This window comes from Lepisosteus platostomus, chromosome 4 (assembly GCF_059453375.1).
Source record: "Lepisosteus platostomus isolate fLepPlt1 chromosome 4, fLepPlt1.hap1, whole genome shotgun sequence".
Taxonomy (NCBI): domain Eukaryota; kingdom Metazoa; phylum Chordata; class Actinopteri; order Semionotiformes; family Lepisosteidae; genus Lepisosteus; species Lepisosteus platostomus.
In genome coordinates this window covers 10,950,033-10,966,310 of record NC_142614.1, presented here as the reverse complement: position 1 = coordinate 10,966,310, position 16,278 = coordinate 10,950,033, and the positions used below count along the sequence as shown (strand labels likewise).

Here is a 16,278-nt window from a genome sequence, read left to right as displayed (position 1 = left end):
TCTTTCTTCTTCTGTAGTTTGCTGTCTTTTTCTGCTGAGTTCACTGTGTTTTCTCTTAGAATTATTTCCTTTTTTGTCTGGCGGTGGTTTTGTGTGTGTGTGTAGGGGGAGGGGGGAGGAGATGGTTAATCCCCTGTCCAGCCCTGTCCTGCTCCCCCACCCTCTCAGCCATTAGCAACGCCTTGGAGTTGCTGAAGCTTTGCGGCAGACTCGGCAGCGGGCCGCGAGGGGTTAACAGCCTGTGCAGCAGCAGCAGTCCCTGGCTGTGATGCAGGGAGAGGGAGGGGGAGGGAGGGAGAGTGACAGAGAGAGGGAGAGAGATGGGGGGAGGAGGAGGGGAGGGAGAGCTGCAGGAGGATGAGTGTGTAGGGAAGGGAGTGGTTTGTATTCAAATGAAATTTTATTTTTGTTGCATTCTGTCCGTGGTGGCAGCGTGTGTGAGCCAGTGCGCCAGCGAGCCAGCGAGCCGGCGAGCGAGAGGCAGTGTGGACAGCCGGTTCTACCGTCTCTCACTGTGTGTGTGTGTGCGGGACAGGAGGAGCGTGCCGGGGCTTTCGTCGCGGAGGAGCAGAGGAGCAGCAGCGATCGGACAGAGCCCGGGCCGGGACGCGCTCCGCCTCTCTCTCTGCGCTCAGCGCAGGTCGCCGCTGGAGGGATCTGCCAACAGATCGGCTCCTTTCGGATCAATCAGTCAGCGGCAAGGGGAGCCGGGGAGAGACGCAGAGCGGGGGGGGAGGAGCGAGCGGGCAGGTGCTCCTCGGAGTGGCGTGGAGTGTGTGTGTGTGTGTGTGTGTGTGTCGGCGAGGAGCTGGGCTGGAGCACAGGTCACATCGGAGCCCGGACCCGCGACGGAGAGGGCAGAGCAATGGGAAGAGAGCGCTCTCCAGCTAATCCAGGCCCTTTCTCAATTAATCAATTAGCCCTGCAACCGCTGCTCCTGCTGCTGTTACAATAGACAGGGAGACTTCTGACGGCCTCGTCGGGTCAGCAGCTGTAATCAGGTCCTCTGAGGTCCTCTCTGGATCTCTCTGGTCCTCTCTGGATCTCTCTGGTCCTCTCTGGATCTCTCAGGTCCTCTGAGATCCTCTGAGATCCTCTCTGGTCCTCTGAGATCCTCTGAGATCCTCTCTGGTCCGCTCAGGCTCTCAGGTCCTTCGCCAGTTGGCGTTTCTGGTAAGAGGGGCCTGTTCTGTGAGAGACCCGGTTGGCGGAGGTCAGGGCCCTGGTCCTGCTGTGGCTGCCTTGTTAAGGGCTGGTGTGTGGGCCTGGCAGTGCTGTTGGCGGGTCAGCGCAATTCAGGGATGTTTGGCCGGGCCTGCCAGCTTGTCATCTGATTGCCCTTTTGGTGCCAACATCTGTGTGGGCAGGTTGGTGTTGTGCCCGACTGGTGCCGGGAGGTTTTGCCAGCACTGTCTCTGCATGCTAGTCAGGACTTGAAAGGTAGTGCCAGTGCAGTGCAGTGCCAGGCCTGGTATGGTGTTGGTGTGTTAGTGCCAGTGCAGTGGGTTGGGTTGTGCAGGGCCAGTCTGGATTGGCTTGCTGTGCCAGGTCAGGGCACGCTTGGCATTGTGAAAGCGTCGGTTAGCAGCTGTGTGCCAGGCCCGTCTTGTACACTAAGCTGGCTTGACATTACGTGCATTTGGAAGTTCCAGTGCGGCCTAGAGCTCAGGTTGTGCAGTACCAGTCCAGAGACTGGCCATCGTGTGCGTTGAGCTGTGCCAGTCAAGAAAACAGGGCGGCAGCCGACCCCACATTCAGCACCTCCGGCAAGCGAGCTGCCCGGTACGCGTGGGAACGTCGTGGTGAGCCGGCAGGATGCAGGTGTCCTTCGCGTGCACCGAGCACAATCTGAAGAGCCGCAGCAGCGAGGACCGGCTCTGCGGGCTCCGCTCCACGCCCCTGGGCAGCTGCCCCGGCGGAGGGCAGGGGGGCAACGGGATGGGGCACCACCACAACCTCGCCCCTGCGCCAAGTAAGGGCCGCACTGTCGCCGTGATGACCCGCAGCGTGGTCCAGAGCTCCGCTCAGCTGCCCGTGCACCTGAAGGAGTCGGGCAGCCGCTCCAGCAGCATGAAGTACAGGTGAGCCTCCTCTTCCTCCTCTTCCTCTCACAGCTGCTCACTGGCACACTCTCACCTCTCTTCTCTGTGTTTTATGACGTTTGAGGCGCAGGGATGAATGTAATGTGATGCGTAATGTGTCACACTAACATGATTTTAGTGAGTGTGCACTAACATGGTGTGTGTCTGCGTGCACTAACGTGATGTGAGTGTGCACTGTCACGGTGTGTACAGTATGTGCACTAACGTGTGTGTGAGTTTGCACTAACATGGTATGTGTGAGTGTGCACTAACACGGTATGTGTCTGCGTGCACTAACAAGATGTGAGTGAGTGTGCAAGATAGAGTGACACTTGCTTGGAAGTGTTCTGCTGTATTTCTCAGCCTCCCCGGAGGCTGTGATGCTGACAGGAGATCGGGTTTGCGTCTCTTTCCTGTTTGGAAGTTTTATTGTTTTTTTTCAATTCTTTTAGAGTGACCTCAGCTGGCCTCCACTTTAAACAGTCACTGGGCATAACAGTGGGTGTTGGGCTCCTGTCAGGACATTTTAAGGGATGTCATTTTTGGGCTAAAGTAAAAGCAGTGTTCTGCAAGGGGGTGGAAGGCTTTTTCTTTTGTTTGCTTAGCTGAAGCAGTCTTGACTTTAAAGGAATGTGAAGGGTGGAATGTGAAAAGGTTGCTGTGAGGACAGGTGAGGGATTTCTTTCTGGGGCTTTTGAAAGCCTTGCTTTGCTTGTGGGTAAAATTTTAGGGCAAATGTCAGTGAGAGCTGTCTCTCCTCCAGTCCATGCTCACTCTGCTGTGATCTCTCAGTGCTGTCAGTGAGAGCTGCGTCTCTCCTCCAGTCAGTGCTCACTCTGCTGTGATCTCTCAGTGCTGTCAGTGAGAGCTGTCTCTCCTCCAGTCAGTGCTCACTCTGCTGTGATCTCTCAGTGCTGTCAGTGAGAGCTGCGTCTCTCCTCCAGTCAGTGCTCACTCTGCTGTGATCTCTCAGTGCTGTCAGTGAGAGCTGCGTCTCTCCTCCAGTCAGTGCTCACTCTGCTGTGATCTCTCAGTGCTGTCAGTGAGAGCTGTGTCTCTCCTCCAGTCAGTGCTCACTCTGCTGTGATCTCTCAGTGCTGTCAGTGAGAGCTGTGTCTCTCCTCCAGTCAGTGCTCACTCTGCTGTGATCTCTCAGTGCTGTCAGTGAGAGCTGTGTCTCCTCCAGTCAGTGTCCACTCTGCTTGTGATCTCTCAGTGCTGTCAGTGAGAGCTGTGTCTCTCCTCCAGTCAGTGTCCACTCTGCTGTGATCTCTCAGTGCTGTCAGTGAGAGCTGTGTCTCTCCTCCAGTCAGTGCTCACTCTGCTGTGATCTCTCAGTGCTGTCAGTGAGAGCTGCGTCTCTCCTCCAGTCAGTGCTCACTCTGCTGTGATCTCTCAGTGCTGTCAGTGAGAGCTGTGTCTCTCCTCCAGTCAGTGCTCACTCTGCTGTGATCTCTCAGTGCTGTCAGTGAGAGCTGTGTCTCTCCTCCAGTCAGTGCTCACTCTGCTGTGATCTCTCAGTGCTGTCAGTGAGAGCTGTGTCTCCTCCAGTCAGTGTCCACTCTGCTTGTGATCTCTCAGTGCTGTCAGTGAGAGCTGCGTCTCTCCTCCAGTCAGTGCTCACTCTGCTGTGATCTCTCAGTGCTGTCAGTGAGAGCTGCGTCTCTCCTCCAGTCAGTGCTCACTCTGCTGTGATCTCTCAGTGCTGTCAGTGAGAGCTGTGTCTCTCCTCCAGTCAGTGCTCACTCTGCTGTGATCTCTCAGTGCTGTCAGTGAGAGCTGTGTCTCTCCTCCAGTCAGTGCTCACTCTGCTGTGATCTCTCAGTGCTGTCAGTGAGAGCTGTGTCTCCTCCAGTCAGTGTCCACTCTGCTTGTGATCTCTCAGTGCTGTCAGTGAGAGCTGTGTCTCTCCTCCAGTCAGTGTCCACTCTGCTGTGATCTCTCAGTGCTGTCAGTGAGAGCTGTGTCTCTCCTCCAGTCAGTGCTCACTCTGCTGTGATCTCTCAGTGCTGTCAGTGAGAGCTGCGTCTCTCCTCCAGTCAGTGCTCACTCTGCTGTGATCTCTCAGTGCTGTCAGTGAGAGCTGTGTCTCTCCTCCAGTCAGTGCTCACTCTGCTGTGATCTCTCAGTGCTGTCAGTGAGAGCTGTGTCTCTCCTCCAGTCAGTGCTCACTCTGCTGTGATCTCTCAGTGCTGTCAGTGAGAGCTGTGTCTCCTCCAGTCAGTGTCCACTCTGCTTGTGATCTCTCAGTGCTGTCAGTGAGAGCTGCGTCTCTCCTCCAGTCAGTGCTCACTCTGCTGTGATCTCTCAGTGCTGTCAGTGAGAGCTGCGTCTCTCCTCCAGTCAGTGCTCACTCTGCTGTGATCTCTCAGTGCTGTCAGTGAGAGCTGTGTCTCTCCTCCAGTCAGTGCTCACTCTGCTGTGATCTCTCAGTGCTGTCAGTGAGAGCTGTGTCTCTCCTCCAGTCAGTGCTCACTCTGCTGTGATCTCTCAGTGCTGTCAGTGAGAGCTGCGTCTCTCCTCCAGTCAGTGCTCACTCTGCTGTGATCTCTCAGTGCTGTCAGTGAGAGCTGTGTCTCTCCTCCAGTCAGTGCTCACTCTGCTGTGATCTCTCAGTGCTGTCAGTGAGAGCTGTGTCTCTCCTCCAGTCAGTGCTCACTCTGCTGTGATCTCTCAGTGCTGTCAGTGAGAGCTGTGTCTCCTCCAGTCAGTGTCCACTCTGCTTGTGATCTCTCAGTGCTGTCAGTGAGAGCTGTGTCTCTCCTCCAGTCAGTGTCCACTCTGCTGTGATCTCTCAGTGCTGTCAGTGAGAGCTGTGTCTCTCCTCCAGTCAGTGCTCACTCTGCTGTGATCTCTCAGTGCTGTCAGTGAGAGCTGCGTCTCTCCTCCAGTCAGTGCTCACTCTGCTGTGATCTCTCAGTGCTGTCAGTGAGAGCTGTGTCTCTCCTCCAGTCAGTGCTCACTCTGCTGTGATCTCTCAGTGCTGTCAGTGAGAGCTGTGTCTCCTCCAGTCAGTGTCCACTCTGCTTGTGATCTCTCAGTGCTGTCAGTGAGAGCTGCGTCTCTCCTCCAGTCAGTGCTCACTCTGCTGTGATCTCTCAGTGCTGTCAGTGAGAGCTGCGTCTCTCCTCCAGTCAGTGCTCACTCTGCTGTGATCTCTCAGTGCTGTCAGTGAGAGCTGTGTCTCCTCCAGTCAGTGCTCACTCTGCTGTGATCTCTCAGTGCTGTCGGTGAGAGCTGTATTATTCCTATAGTTTGGTGCTCACTCTACTGTAGGCACTGCAGGGGCTCATAGAAAAATGGCTGGCGGCTCTGACTGGAGGGGAGGGAATGATTCCAGTGAAAGTCGTTGTGCATTTCTCACCCTCTTCAGCAATGGGGTGCAGCTGGAGTACAAGGATTGATGTTACTTCACAGTAGAAATATGTAGAAGTTTCTCCTTTGGACCGAAACTGATTCCCTTCTTCAAAGCTCCCACAGACACAGCGTTATATCTGTCTGCAGGGGAGCTAAATAAGACCCCGCCAAATCCCCGCTGGCCTGCTTTAAATGCCAGCGATAACCAATTAGACAAAAGCATTAATCAGAGCCACCCTCCATTAACCAGGCGATGGGCAATCTCGCAGGGCCTGTTCCTTGCCTCCATATGGGGACCCTGCGCTAGCGATAGTGCCGTCGCAGTGCAGCGTTCGGGAGGCACTTTCACTCCAAAACAATCAGCACATGAGGAGAATTACCCTCCAAAATTACCTCTTCATGCAAAAGCAACACAGACCGACCCCCCCCCCCACACACACACACTGAGCATTCTGCCAGGCTGAAATAGCGCGCTGTTTAACAATTGCACAAGGCTGTAAACACCACAATCCTGTTACGTAGATGACTGAATGACTAGATACTGTATATCTTGTATTACCTCCTGATGCGTAGGTTCCATATACTGTACCTGCAGTTTCTACACTGTACATAGTGTACACCTGCTGCATCTACACTGTACACCTGCTGTACTGTATATACTGTATATACCCTGCTGTATGTACACCTCCTGTATCTATACTGTACACACTATACACACTGTAAACCTGGTGTATATACACTGTACACTTGGTTTATATACTGTACTGTATATACTGTACACCTGTTGTATATACTGCCACACTGTACACTGCTGTATATGCACTTTACACATTGTACACCTGCTGGATACATACAGTGCAAACACTCTACACCTGCTGTATACATACGCTATACACACTGTACACCTGCTGTATATATATGTATTGTTTTTTATATATTCTGTACAGATTGTGTTCCTCCTATGTAGATAATGCATATTTTGTACAAGTGCTTAATATAGTCTATATATAGGGTACAGCTGGTGTATATACAGACTCTGTATACTGATGCTATCATTTGCTCACTGAAACTGCTTCAGTTACAATTGGATGAACAATCGCAAAGCCTGGGAATGAGATATCTTGTCTCACCCCACATATAATTCTTCTGTATTCCCCTCTCTCGCTGGATAGTTAGACACACATTTTTCCATATTTACAGTGCCGTTTACAAAGTTCAGGGACCCAGTGAGCAAGTCAGTAAGTATATCTCCCATGAGACATTGTCCTCTTGTTGATCTTAAATCACGTGTGCTCTCTAAATCACTCTGTGAGTGATGTCATTATGAGGTGCAGGCCAGAGCGATGTAACTGAGCGAGGATGATGTCATAATGTGATGAAGGGGCAAGAGTGATGTAAGTGAGCAGTGATGATGTCATAATGTAGTGCAAGCCAGAATGATGCCATAATGTGATGAAGGAGTTAGAGTGATGTAACTTAGCAGTGATGATGTCATAACATAGTGCAAGCCAGAATGATGTAACTAAGCAGGGATGATGTCATAATGTGGTACAAGCGAAAGTGATGTAATCGAGTGGGGGTGATGTTATAATGTGGTGCAGGTGAGAGTGTTGTAACCGAGTTGGGTTGAAGTTGGGGTGAAGTTATAATGTAGTGCAGACGAGAGTGATGTAGCTGAGTGGGGTGATATGATAATGAGTGTCATAATGCAGTTCAGTAACTTTTGTCTCTCGACAACTTTTGTCTCCCGAGCTAAAGAAGGCTACAATGTTCCTTTTCGAATAGCCAATGTGGACGCCGCCTCCGTGGGGAGCTAAGGCCTGCTGATCCCCTGGGAAGGGCGCTGGCGTCAGCATGGCCTAACCTAAATTCCCCTGCAGCTGGGAGAGGCTGACTGATGCCCTGCTGTTTTTTCGGGAGGGGGGGGGCCCAGAGAAACGTGCCACTTCCCAGTTTAACAGCTGCTGACTCAGGCTGGCGTTTCTGCTGACTCGTGCAGTAACAGTGTCCCAACGGCTCGCACCTGCAGCTGAGGATGTCCCAGCCGCATGCCGGGGCTCAGTCCACAGCGGCGTGTGTTCTGGGACCCCTGGGTGTCCTCAGAGATTGTCCCGGCGGTGCCCGGAGATCGAGTGACGATTCCCTACACCAGTCCTCCACACAGATCTGCTCCAACAGAGCCCAGCAGGATTCAGGGTGTGCATGTCGGTGTGTGTCCTGGGATGCACTGGCGCCCTGTCCGAGGTGCACCCTGTCTTGTGCCCTTTTCTTGCCAGGAGAGGCTCTGAATTGGATGAAGCGGATAGAAAATGGTTTGTTTGGTCATGGATCATAATTTCACAATTCTGGTAGATTCTTTTGTGTTTATGCGGGGGTCCTCACGGAAGATGATGTCTTTAAAAAGGTGATAGGAGACGATAGGATCCCCTGCACTGGAGCATGCACATGGGTGGTGATGGCGCCCCCTGGTGTCCACCGTGTCTGCCCATCTCACTCTCACTCTTACTGTCCCTGTTCTGTGTCATGGTGTCTGAGCCTGTGTGTGGGGAGGGTCACAAGGTGACTCATCACATGGTAGCTGGTGAGACTTCGAGAGAGAGGGATGGAAAGAGAGAAGAAGAGGGCTGGAGGGAGAGCGAGAAAGAGGGGAAGGCAGAGACGGGGTTCAGAGGGAGAGATGGGAAGAGAGTGATGGGAGAGGAAGAGAGAAGTTGGGGGGTGGGTATGGGGTGAGGAAAACTGCCAGGCCCTGCAATCGTTCATCCATCTGGGATAGAATCTGCAGTTTAAACATGCCAGCAGCACACTACAGTATATACACACACCATGGGAACAGTATGTACTGTAAGTTAACTACACACCACATGTACAATACGTACAGTCTACATACAGTACACCACATGTCTACCATGTACATATATATACAGCAGCTATATACAGTCTTTTACACTGAATGTGCTCCATATACAGTCCATTTACATAGCAGGTCTACAGTACTGTATATGCAGTAAATATATACCGCATGTAAAAAATATTTAGCAGCTATACACTATGTACAGACTCTACATGCCAATATAATTCATTCATTGTAAAGGCTGTACATACAACAAATAGCATATACTGTAAATATACTGTACTATACATACTGTATTGCAGAATAACAATAGGTGCATGTGTAAAACTCAGCAGTTAAGAATGAAATTGGTTGGGATTTAAGCACCCGTGTGTTAGAAAGTCAACTTGGCAAACTATCTGTATCCCTTTTATGTATTTTTGGAAAACAGCAAATCACAGTGAATTACTCCAAGATGCTGGGGGGTGTTTGGAGCTTTGAAGAGTTTGAGATGAAGAGACACTTGTCTGGATTGTGTAGAGAGCTTCTGTTATTGTGTGTTCACTTTGCTGTCATAATCAGTGATACTGTGAAGTTCCAGATGAGCTGGACTGAGTGTCTTTACAGTCTCTACAGATCTGATGGTGATGAGTGTGAATGTGAAGATACAGATGAGCTGGACTGAGTGTCTTTACAGTCTCTACAGCTCTGATGGCGATGAGTGTGAATGTGAAGATCCAGATGAGCTGGACTGAGTGTCTTTACAGTCTCTACAGCTCTGATGGCGATGAGTGTGAAGGTGAAGTTATGGATGAATAGAGATGCATGGATTGATGTCATGTTGATTTCTAAATGTAAATTTGTTTTTAAATCATTTTGTTGTAAGGATGGACTTTGAGCTATCTGCCCTTTCTGTTGGAGACTTGACAGTCTAAATTTATGTGGGAAACAAGTCTGATCTGCTCCAGCTGCTGTGTGACAGGCAGAAGATATCCAGCCCCATCCACACCCAACCACTTCCCACCTCAGAAAAGGTATCAGACTCACACTGTCCACTCACTCTGCAGTCACAAAGAGGAAACCACTGACATCATGCAAAATGGATTTTTCATCTCTTGAAAACTGGCTACTGATACAAATAAGTATCAGGATCACTAGGCAGGGTCTCTAGCCCGGTTCTCAAAGATCCAACCCAATCCGGTCTCCCTGAATATCCTATTCCTAAAAAAACGGCAACACCTGCAAGGCAGGGACAGAGATCTGTCGACCACTCCCATGTGAGTTATCCCAGGACATCAAACTTGCGAGGCTGCGGCTGGAGACCCCTACAGAACACCATACGAGCTGCCCCCCTCACCTCCTGTCTCTGCCCTTGTTCGCAGGAACCTGGGGAAATCTGGCTTAAGAGTGTCCTGCCTGGGACTGGGTGAGTTTCTGCACAGACTCCCACTGCCCACAGCAACTGATGGACCGGTATTGTAAAGGCAGCACCAGGAGAGTTGTAGGAGGTGTGACTGGAGACGGGAAAAGCAAAGGAGGGAGTGTGGCTGGGGACTGGAACAGCAAAGGAAGGGGTGTGACTGGGGAGTGGAATGGCGAAGGAAGGGGTGTGACTGGGGACTGGAACAGAGATGGAAGGGGTGTGGCTGGGGACTGGAACAGCGAAGGAAGGAGTGTGACTGGAGACTGGAATAATGAGGGAGGGGGTGTGGCTGGAGACTGGAATAGCCAGGGATGGGGCATCTAGAGCCTGGAACAGCCAGGGAGGGAGTGTGGCTCTGGGCTTGAACATCCAGGGAGGGGGTGTGGCTGGGGATTCACACAGCCAGGGAGGGAGTGGGGATGGAGACTGGAACAGTCAGAGAAGGGGTGTGGCTGGGGACAGTGCTGCCTTTTTCAGATGTCTCTAATAATCACAATCATACTCACTTCACGAAGAAAGATCCGATTCCTGTTCCACAGCAGTTCGATCCACTCCAGGTTTTACCAGCTGCAGGAGATTAAAAGACCTGTTTCCTTCTGTGGAGTAAGGTGGAGATAAAGGAATAGTCTATAACATAGTAATATAGTTTGAGATGTGTTGGCTCTCCTCCATCATACCTGTGGCTGCTGGTGACACCTGAGAGGCTGCAGGCTCTGCTCCAGCTGCTCTGAGACACCAGTGTCGTTAGTTTTCCAGCTGTGCCACCCTCTCCACTCCTCACTCACCTCGCTGTGTTTCCTGTTCATGTCCAGGCACCTGGGTCACCTTCGGCTCCCAGATCTCTGACGAGGTGAGTGAGTAGACTGACATATCGACTGATACTCTGACACACTGAGAAACTGACATTCTGACACTCTGACTGACACAATGACACTCTGTCTGACTGACACAGACAGACACACTGACTCTGTCTGACACTCTGACTGACACAATGACACTCTGTCTGACTGACACAGACAGACACACTGACTCTGTCTGACAGTCTAACTGACACAATGACACTCTGTCTGACTGACACAGACAGACACACTGACTCTGTCTGACACTCTGACTGACACAATGACACTCTGTCTGACTGACACTGATGGACACACTGACTCTGTCTGACACTCTGACTGACACAATGACACTCTGTCTGACTGACACTGACAGACACACTGACTCTGTCTGACAGTCTGACTGACACAATGACACTCTGTCTGACTGACACAGACAGACACACTGACTCTGTCTGACACTCTGACTGACACAATGACACTCTGTCTGACTGACACAGACAGACACACTGACTCTGTCTGACACTCTGACTGACACAATGACACTCTGTCTGACTGACACTGACAGACACACTGACTCTGTCTGACAGTCTGACTGACACAATGACACTCTGTCTGACTGACACAGACAGACACACTGACTCTGTCTGACACTCTGACTGACACAATGACACTCTGTCTGACTGACACAGACAGACACACTGACTCTGACTGACAGTCTAACTGACACAATGACACGCTGTCTGACTGACACAGACAGACACACTGACTCTGTCTGACACTCTGACTGACACAATGACACTCTGACTGACACAGACAGACACACTGACTCTGTCTGACACTCTGACTGACACAATGACACTCTGACTGACACAGACAGACACACTGACTCTGTCTGACACAATGACACTCTGACTGACTGACACTGATGGACACACTGACTCTGTCTGACAGTCTGACTGACACAATGACACTCTGACTGACACAGACAGACACACTGACTCTGACACTCTGACTGACACAATGACACTCTGTCTGACTGACACAGACAGACACACTGACTCTGTCTGACACTCTGACTGACACAATGACACTCTGTCTGACTGACACAGACAGACACACTGACTCTGACTGACAGTCTAACTGACACAATGACACGCTGTCTGACTGACACAGACAGACACACTGACTCTGTCTGACACTCTGACTGACACAATGACACTCTGACTGACACAGACAGACACACTGACTCTGTCTGACACTCTGACTGACACAATGACACTCTGACTGACACAGACAGACACACTGACTCTGTCTGACACAATGACACTCTGACTGACTGACACTGATGGACACACTGACTCTGTCTGACAGTCTGACTGACACAATGACACTCTGACTGACACAGACAGACACACTGACTCTGACACTCTGACTGACACAATGACACTCTGTCTGACTGACACAGACAGACACACTGACTCTGTCTGACACTCTGACTGACACAATGACACTCTGTCTGACTGACACAGACAGACACACTGACTCTGTCTGACACTCTGACTGACACAATGACACTCTGACTGACACTGATGGACACACTGACTCTGTCTCACAGTCTGACTGACACAATGACACTCTGTCTGACTGTGTCTGACTGACACTGACGGACACACTGACTCCTTCTGACAGTCTGACTGACACAATGACACTCTGTCTGACTGACACTGACAGACACACTGACTCTCTGTCCGACAGTCTGACTGACACAATGACACTCTGACTGACACTGACAGATATACTAATTGACTCACTGACACCCTGGCATATTGATTGACTGATACACTGACACTCTGACTGTCAATGACTGACACATTGACACTATCTGACTGAAACTCTAACAGACACACTGACACTGACAGACATACTAACTCTTTGACTGTCTCTCTGTCCGACACTCTGAAAGACACACTAACTCTTTGACTGTCTCTCTGTCCGACCCTCTGACAGACATACTTACTCTTTGACTGTCTCTCTGTCCGACACTCTGACAGACATACTAACTCTTTGACTGTCTCTCTGTCCGACACTCTGACAGACAAACTAACTCTTTGACTGTCTCTCTGTCCGACACTCTGACAGACATACTAACTCTTTGACTGTCTCTCTGTCCGACACTCTGACAGACATACTAACTCTTTGACTGTCTCTCTGACTGACACATCGACACTGACTGACGTACTGACAGAAACACTGACTCTCTGACAGTCCGCCCTGTCTGTTGTGCAGATGGCGGAGAGCCTGATGACAATCGCGTACGAGAGCGGCGTGAATCTTTTTGACACGGCGGAGGTGTACGCCTCTGGGAGGTGAGTCTGCCCCCGGCACAGTCTCGGTTAACTGCACGATTAATTCAGTATCCTATCTGAGCGGCTGTAAGCTTGCTTCCAGGGGGAATAGGGGACAGGTTATACTATACTGCCATCTAGTGCTGGGAGGCAGAACTGTAGGATTTACTGTTGGTGAAGGACAAAGCAACATCTGTAGCCCTATGGTGTCAGAGTGTATGAAGCGTCAGACAGAGTGGTGGCTTCACAGTCTTTCTCCCCCTCTCTGCTCTCCCGTTTTCTCACCCACTCTCTCTCTCTCCTCCCTGTCCATCTCTCTCTAGAGCTGAAGTCACCCTGGGAAATATAATCAAGAAGAAAGGATGGAGGTAATAAAACCGACCGATCCATCCATTCCTTATCGGAAAGCCGATTATTCCCACTGAGGTTCATGGCACATCCCGAAAACACTGGGAGCGAGGCGGGAAGACCTCTGGATCAGACGCCACTACGTCGCAAGGCGCGCACGCAGACACACGCACGCACGCAGTCGTATACTCACACACACACCGCCTCTTGGCCATCCTGTTTCTGGACTGTGAGAAGGAACGGTAGCACTTGGAGAAAACCTACATAGACAAGCAGGGAACATGCACACTCCTCACAGAAGGTACCCCAGTCCAGACTCAAGCTGAGGACTAGAGGCTGAGAAACTGTCATTCTAACAGACACAGCACTTTCCCACCCTAAAGAAAATGATTGAAACCATCAGAATATCTGACCTTCCATTTCCTCTGTGATTTTTAATCATGCACATGTTGGCACACATGAACACTGCTGGACTCATCTGGACTCATCTGGGCCCAGGGCCCCACTCCCACAGTCTGGCTCTCTGTGTCTGTGTCCCAGTTCACAGCACCGCTGTCCCATGTGTGAAGCTCTCTCTCCCTTTCGCAGGCGCTCCAGTTTCGTGGTCACCACCAAGATTTACTGGGGAGGACAGTAAGTCTGCAACTGTTGTACTTACTGAAAACCGAGATTAGGAAATCACCCCTTTCCTAACCCACCTTTCTACTACTTTATTCATGAACATGGCTCAGCCTGTAAGGCAGTTGCTAACTGTGCCTAGGATTCTGCAGGTGATGACCAGGGATAATTTACTGAATTTAGCACCTGTTCTCCTGTCAGGCTCTGTGCAGAGTCCCAGGGTGAATAGACAGTGGTCATGAGTGTCTCTGATGAATACAACAGCCAATCTATTGAAACATTAGCTCTTTGTTCAGCTGTCAGCATCTGTGAATAACTTCATAAACACTTCAGAAAAAGCAATGTTTCTTCATTAGCAACCTGGATCTCAAAAATACAAGGACAAAACATTTGTTTTAATTATAAAATGTTATTTTAAGTATCCATGTAGGTATTCAAACAAGAGACAAAGCATTAATGAAGAACTTGTTAGGCTAGTATACTGTTGCTGTATCCAAATATACATTTACAATGATACATATGTGGATATGATGTGAATATCATTATTGCTATGAAGTTCACTAACAACACCTTTAAAGGCGCTATATAAAATAAAGTTTATTATTATTATAACAAAATACGTGAATACAAATTATTAACATATTTTCTTTTGTCCACCAGGGCGGAGACAGAGAGAGGACTGTCCAGGAAGCACATAATTGAAGGTAACAAGTCTCCACCTATGTTACATCTTAAACAGTAAAACTGTGTGTGTAAAGAGAGGGACAGCAGTGGCTCTAGCAGTGTCTACAGTACAGTCAGGTGTGACAGTGTGTGTGTGCTGGTGAATTCAGGGTGAGTGTGAGAGGAGAGGGACAGAAGTGGCTCTAGCAGTGTCTACAGTCCAGTCAGGTGTGACAGTGTGTGTGTGCTGGTGAATTCAGGGGGAGTGTGAGAGGAGAGGGACTGTAATGGGCACATGTTCTCTTGTACACCAGTGGGGTTAGTGTTTGTGTTGGGAGTGTGAACTGACACAGAACTGCTGTCTACAGGGCTGAAGGGATCACTGTCCAGGCTGCAGCTGGAGTATGTGGACATTGTGTTTGCCAACCGTACTGATGCCAACAGCCCGATGGAAGGTCAGTCAGTGTGTATTATTCATTGTGTCAATTAATCAGCCATACAGTGTTTCTTGTAGTCAGTTATCGAAGGAGTAAATATTGGTGTTACAGCACAGATGGTACTGCTGTATACTATACCCCTGTGTTAACAGTGTTGTGTGAATGTGTGTTTCAGAGGTGGTGCGGGCCATGACCTTCGTGATCAACCAGGGCATGGCCATGTACTGGGGCACCTCCCGTTGGAGTGCCATGGAGATCATGGTGAGACCAAAGCACCACACTGGGCTTACTGGGAAGAGCTTGAGCTTTTTGTGATCTGTGCTTTGTTCTGGTCCAGCTGAACGATAAGCCAGTCGAATCTGGACTGAATCTGCTGAGTGATCCAAATCTGACAACAGCTGCAAAGAGTGCATATGCAGTCTCTGGCCACAAGGGGGTGCCACTGTATTGGCCTTTCATTCCAAATTCTGCAAGGACTCCTCCTGGCCACTGAGGACCTGCAAACTAGTGTGACTGAGGAGTCAGGGTCTGGGCACAAAGGCAGGAGGATATCGGAAAGGTTTCTCTGTACTATTGTGTTGTTTTATGTACCAGAGGTTTCCGGTGCCACTGCTGCAGGGATTATAGATCATCATTAATTCATCACTTTCAAAACAACTGGGACAGTAGAACTGTGATTAATTAAACCTTTCACTTCTGAAAGACCAGAGTTTAGTTACAATTTATAGCTGAACAGATACGTTGCTCAATAATAATACCCGATCATTGTTCGCCCAGAGTGAAATCACTGCGTGCTGTCATCAGTCGAACACTTGTTTAACAGGATGCAAGATGCCTTGCTGTACGTATCCTGGGGAATACGAGTCTTGTCATATAAGATGATCAGGATTTTTTAAGCAATAGGAGTCTCATCTTATAAGATGATCAGTCTTGTAAGCAAGAGCCTTATAATAGTCTTATAATTTTCTTAGAAGAAAATCAGAGCCTTATAAGCACTGGATCTTGTCTTATACAGGAACGTCAGGGTCTGATAAGCAATAAAAGTCTTGTCTTACAGAACCAGAGTCTTGTCTTATCGTCTGATCTCGTCTGTAATCTATCTTTGGTTTTATTTTTGCCACCACTGCCATCGCTGGCTGTGCTAAACTGTGTTTCTCCCTCCGACCACCAGGAGGCGTACTCCGTGGCGCGGCAGTTCAATCTGATCCCTCCGGTCTGCGAGCAGGCGGAGTATCACTACTTCCAGAGGGACAAGGTGGAGGTGCAGCTGCCTGAGCTCTACCATAAGATCGGTGGGTGGCTGTGCCGTGGGCGAGGGCGCCGGCGCTGTGGGA

The 16,278-nt window shown here is 50.0% G+C and overlaps 1 protein-coding gene across 2 annotated transcripts in view; it reads left to right on the top strand.

Moving 5' to 3' along the window:
* The window catches only part of LOC148672621 (voltage-gated potassium channel subunit beta-3), a 34,232-nt gene that overhangs the window by 8,804 nt on the left and 9,150 nt on the right, over positions 1-16,278 (top strand). The window contains exons 1-10 of one of the 2 annotated variants that reach the window (XM_088628423.1): positions 308-2,081; positions 9,654-9,697; positions 10,507-10,544; positions 12,820-12,899; positions 13,202-13,246; positions 13,815-13,859; positions 14,505-14,548; positions 14,876-14,962; positions 15,120-15,205; positions 16,116-16,236. In XM_088628423.1, the coding sequence (XP_088484549.1) occupies positions 1,816-2,081; positions 9,654-9,697; positions 10,507-10,544; positions 12,820-12,899; positions 13,202-13,246; positions 13,815-13,859; positions 14,505-14,548; positions 14,876-14,962; positions 15,120-15,205; positions 16,116-16,236 (856 nt within the window). In that variant the 5' untranslated portion in view covers positions 308-1,815. Of the gene's footprint in view, positions 1-307; positions 2,082-9,653; positions 9,698-10,506; positions 10,545-12,819; positions 12,900-13,201; positions 13,247-13,814; positions 13,860-14,504; positions 14,549-14,875; positions 14,963-15,119; positions 15,206-16,115; positions 16,237-16,278 lie in introns of those variants that run through there. The other variant, XM_088628422.1, reaches the window with a different exon arrangement.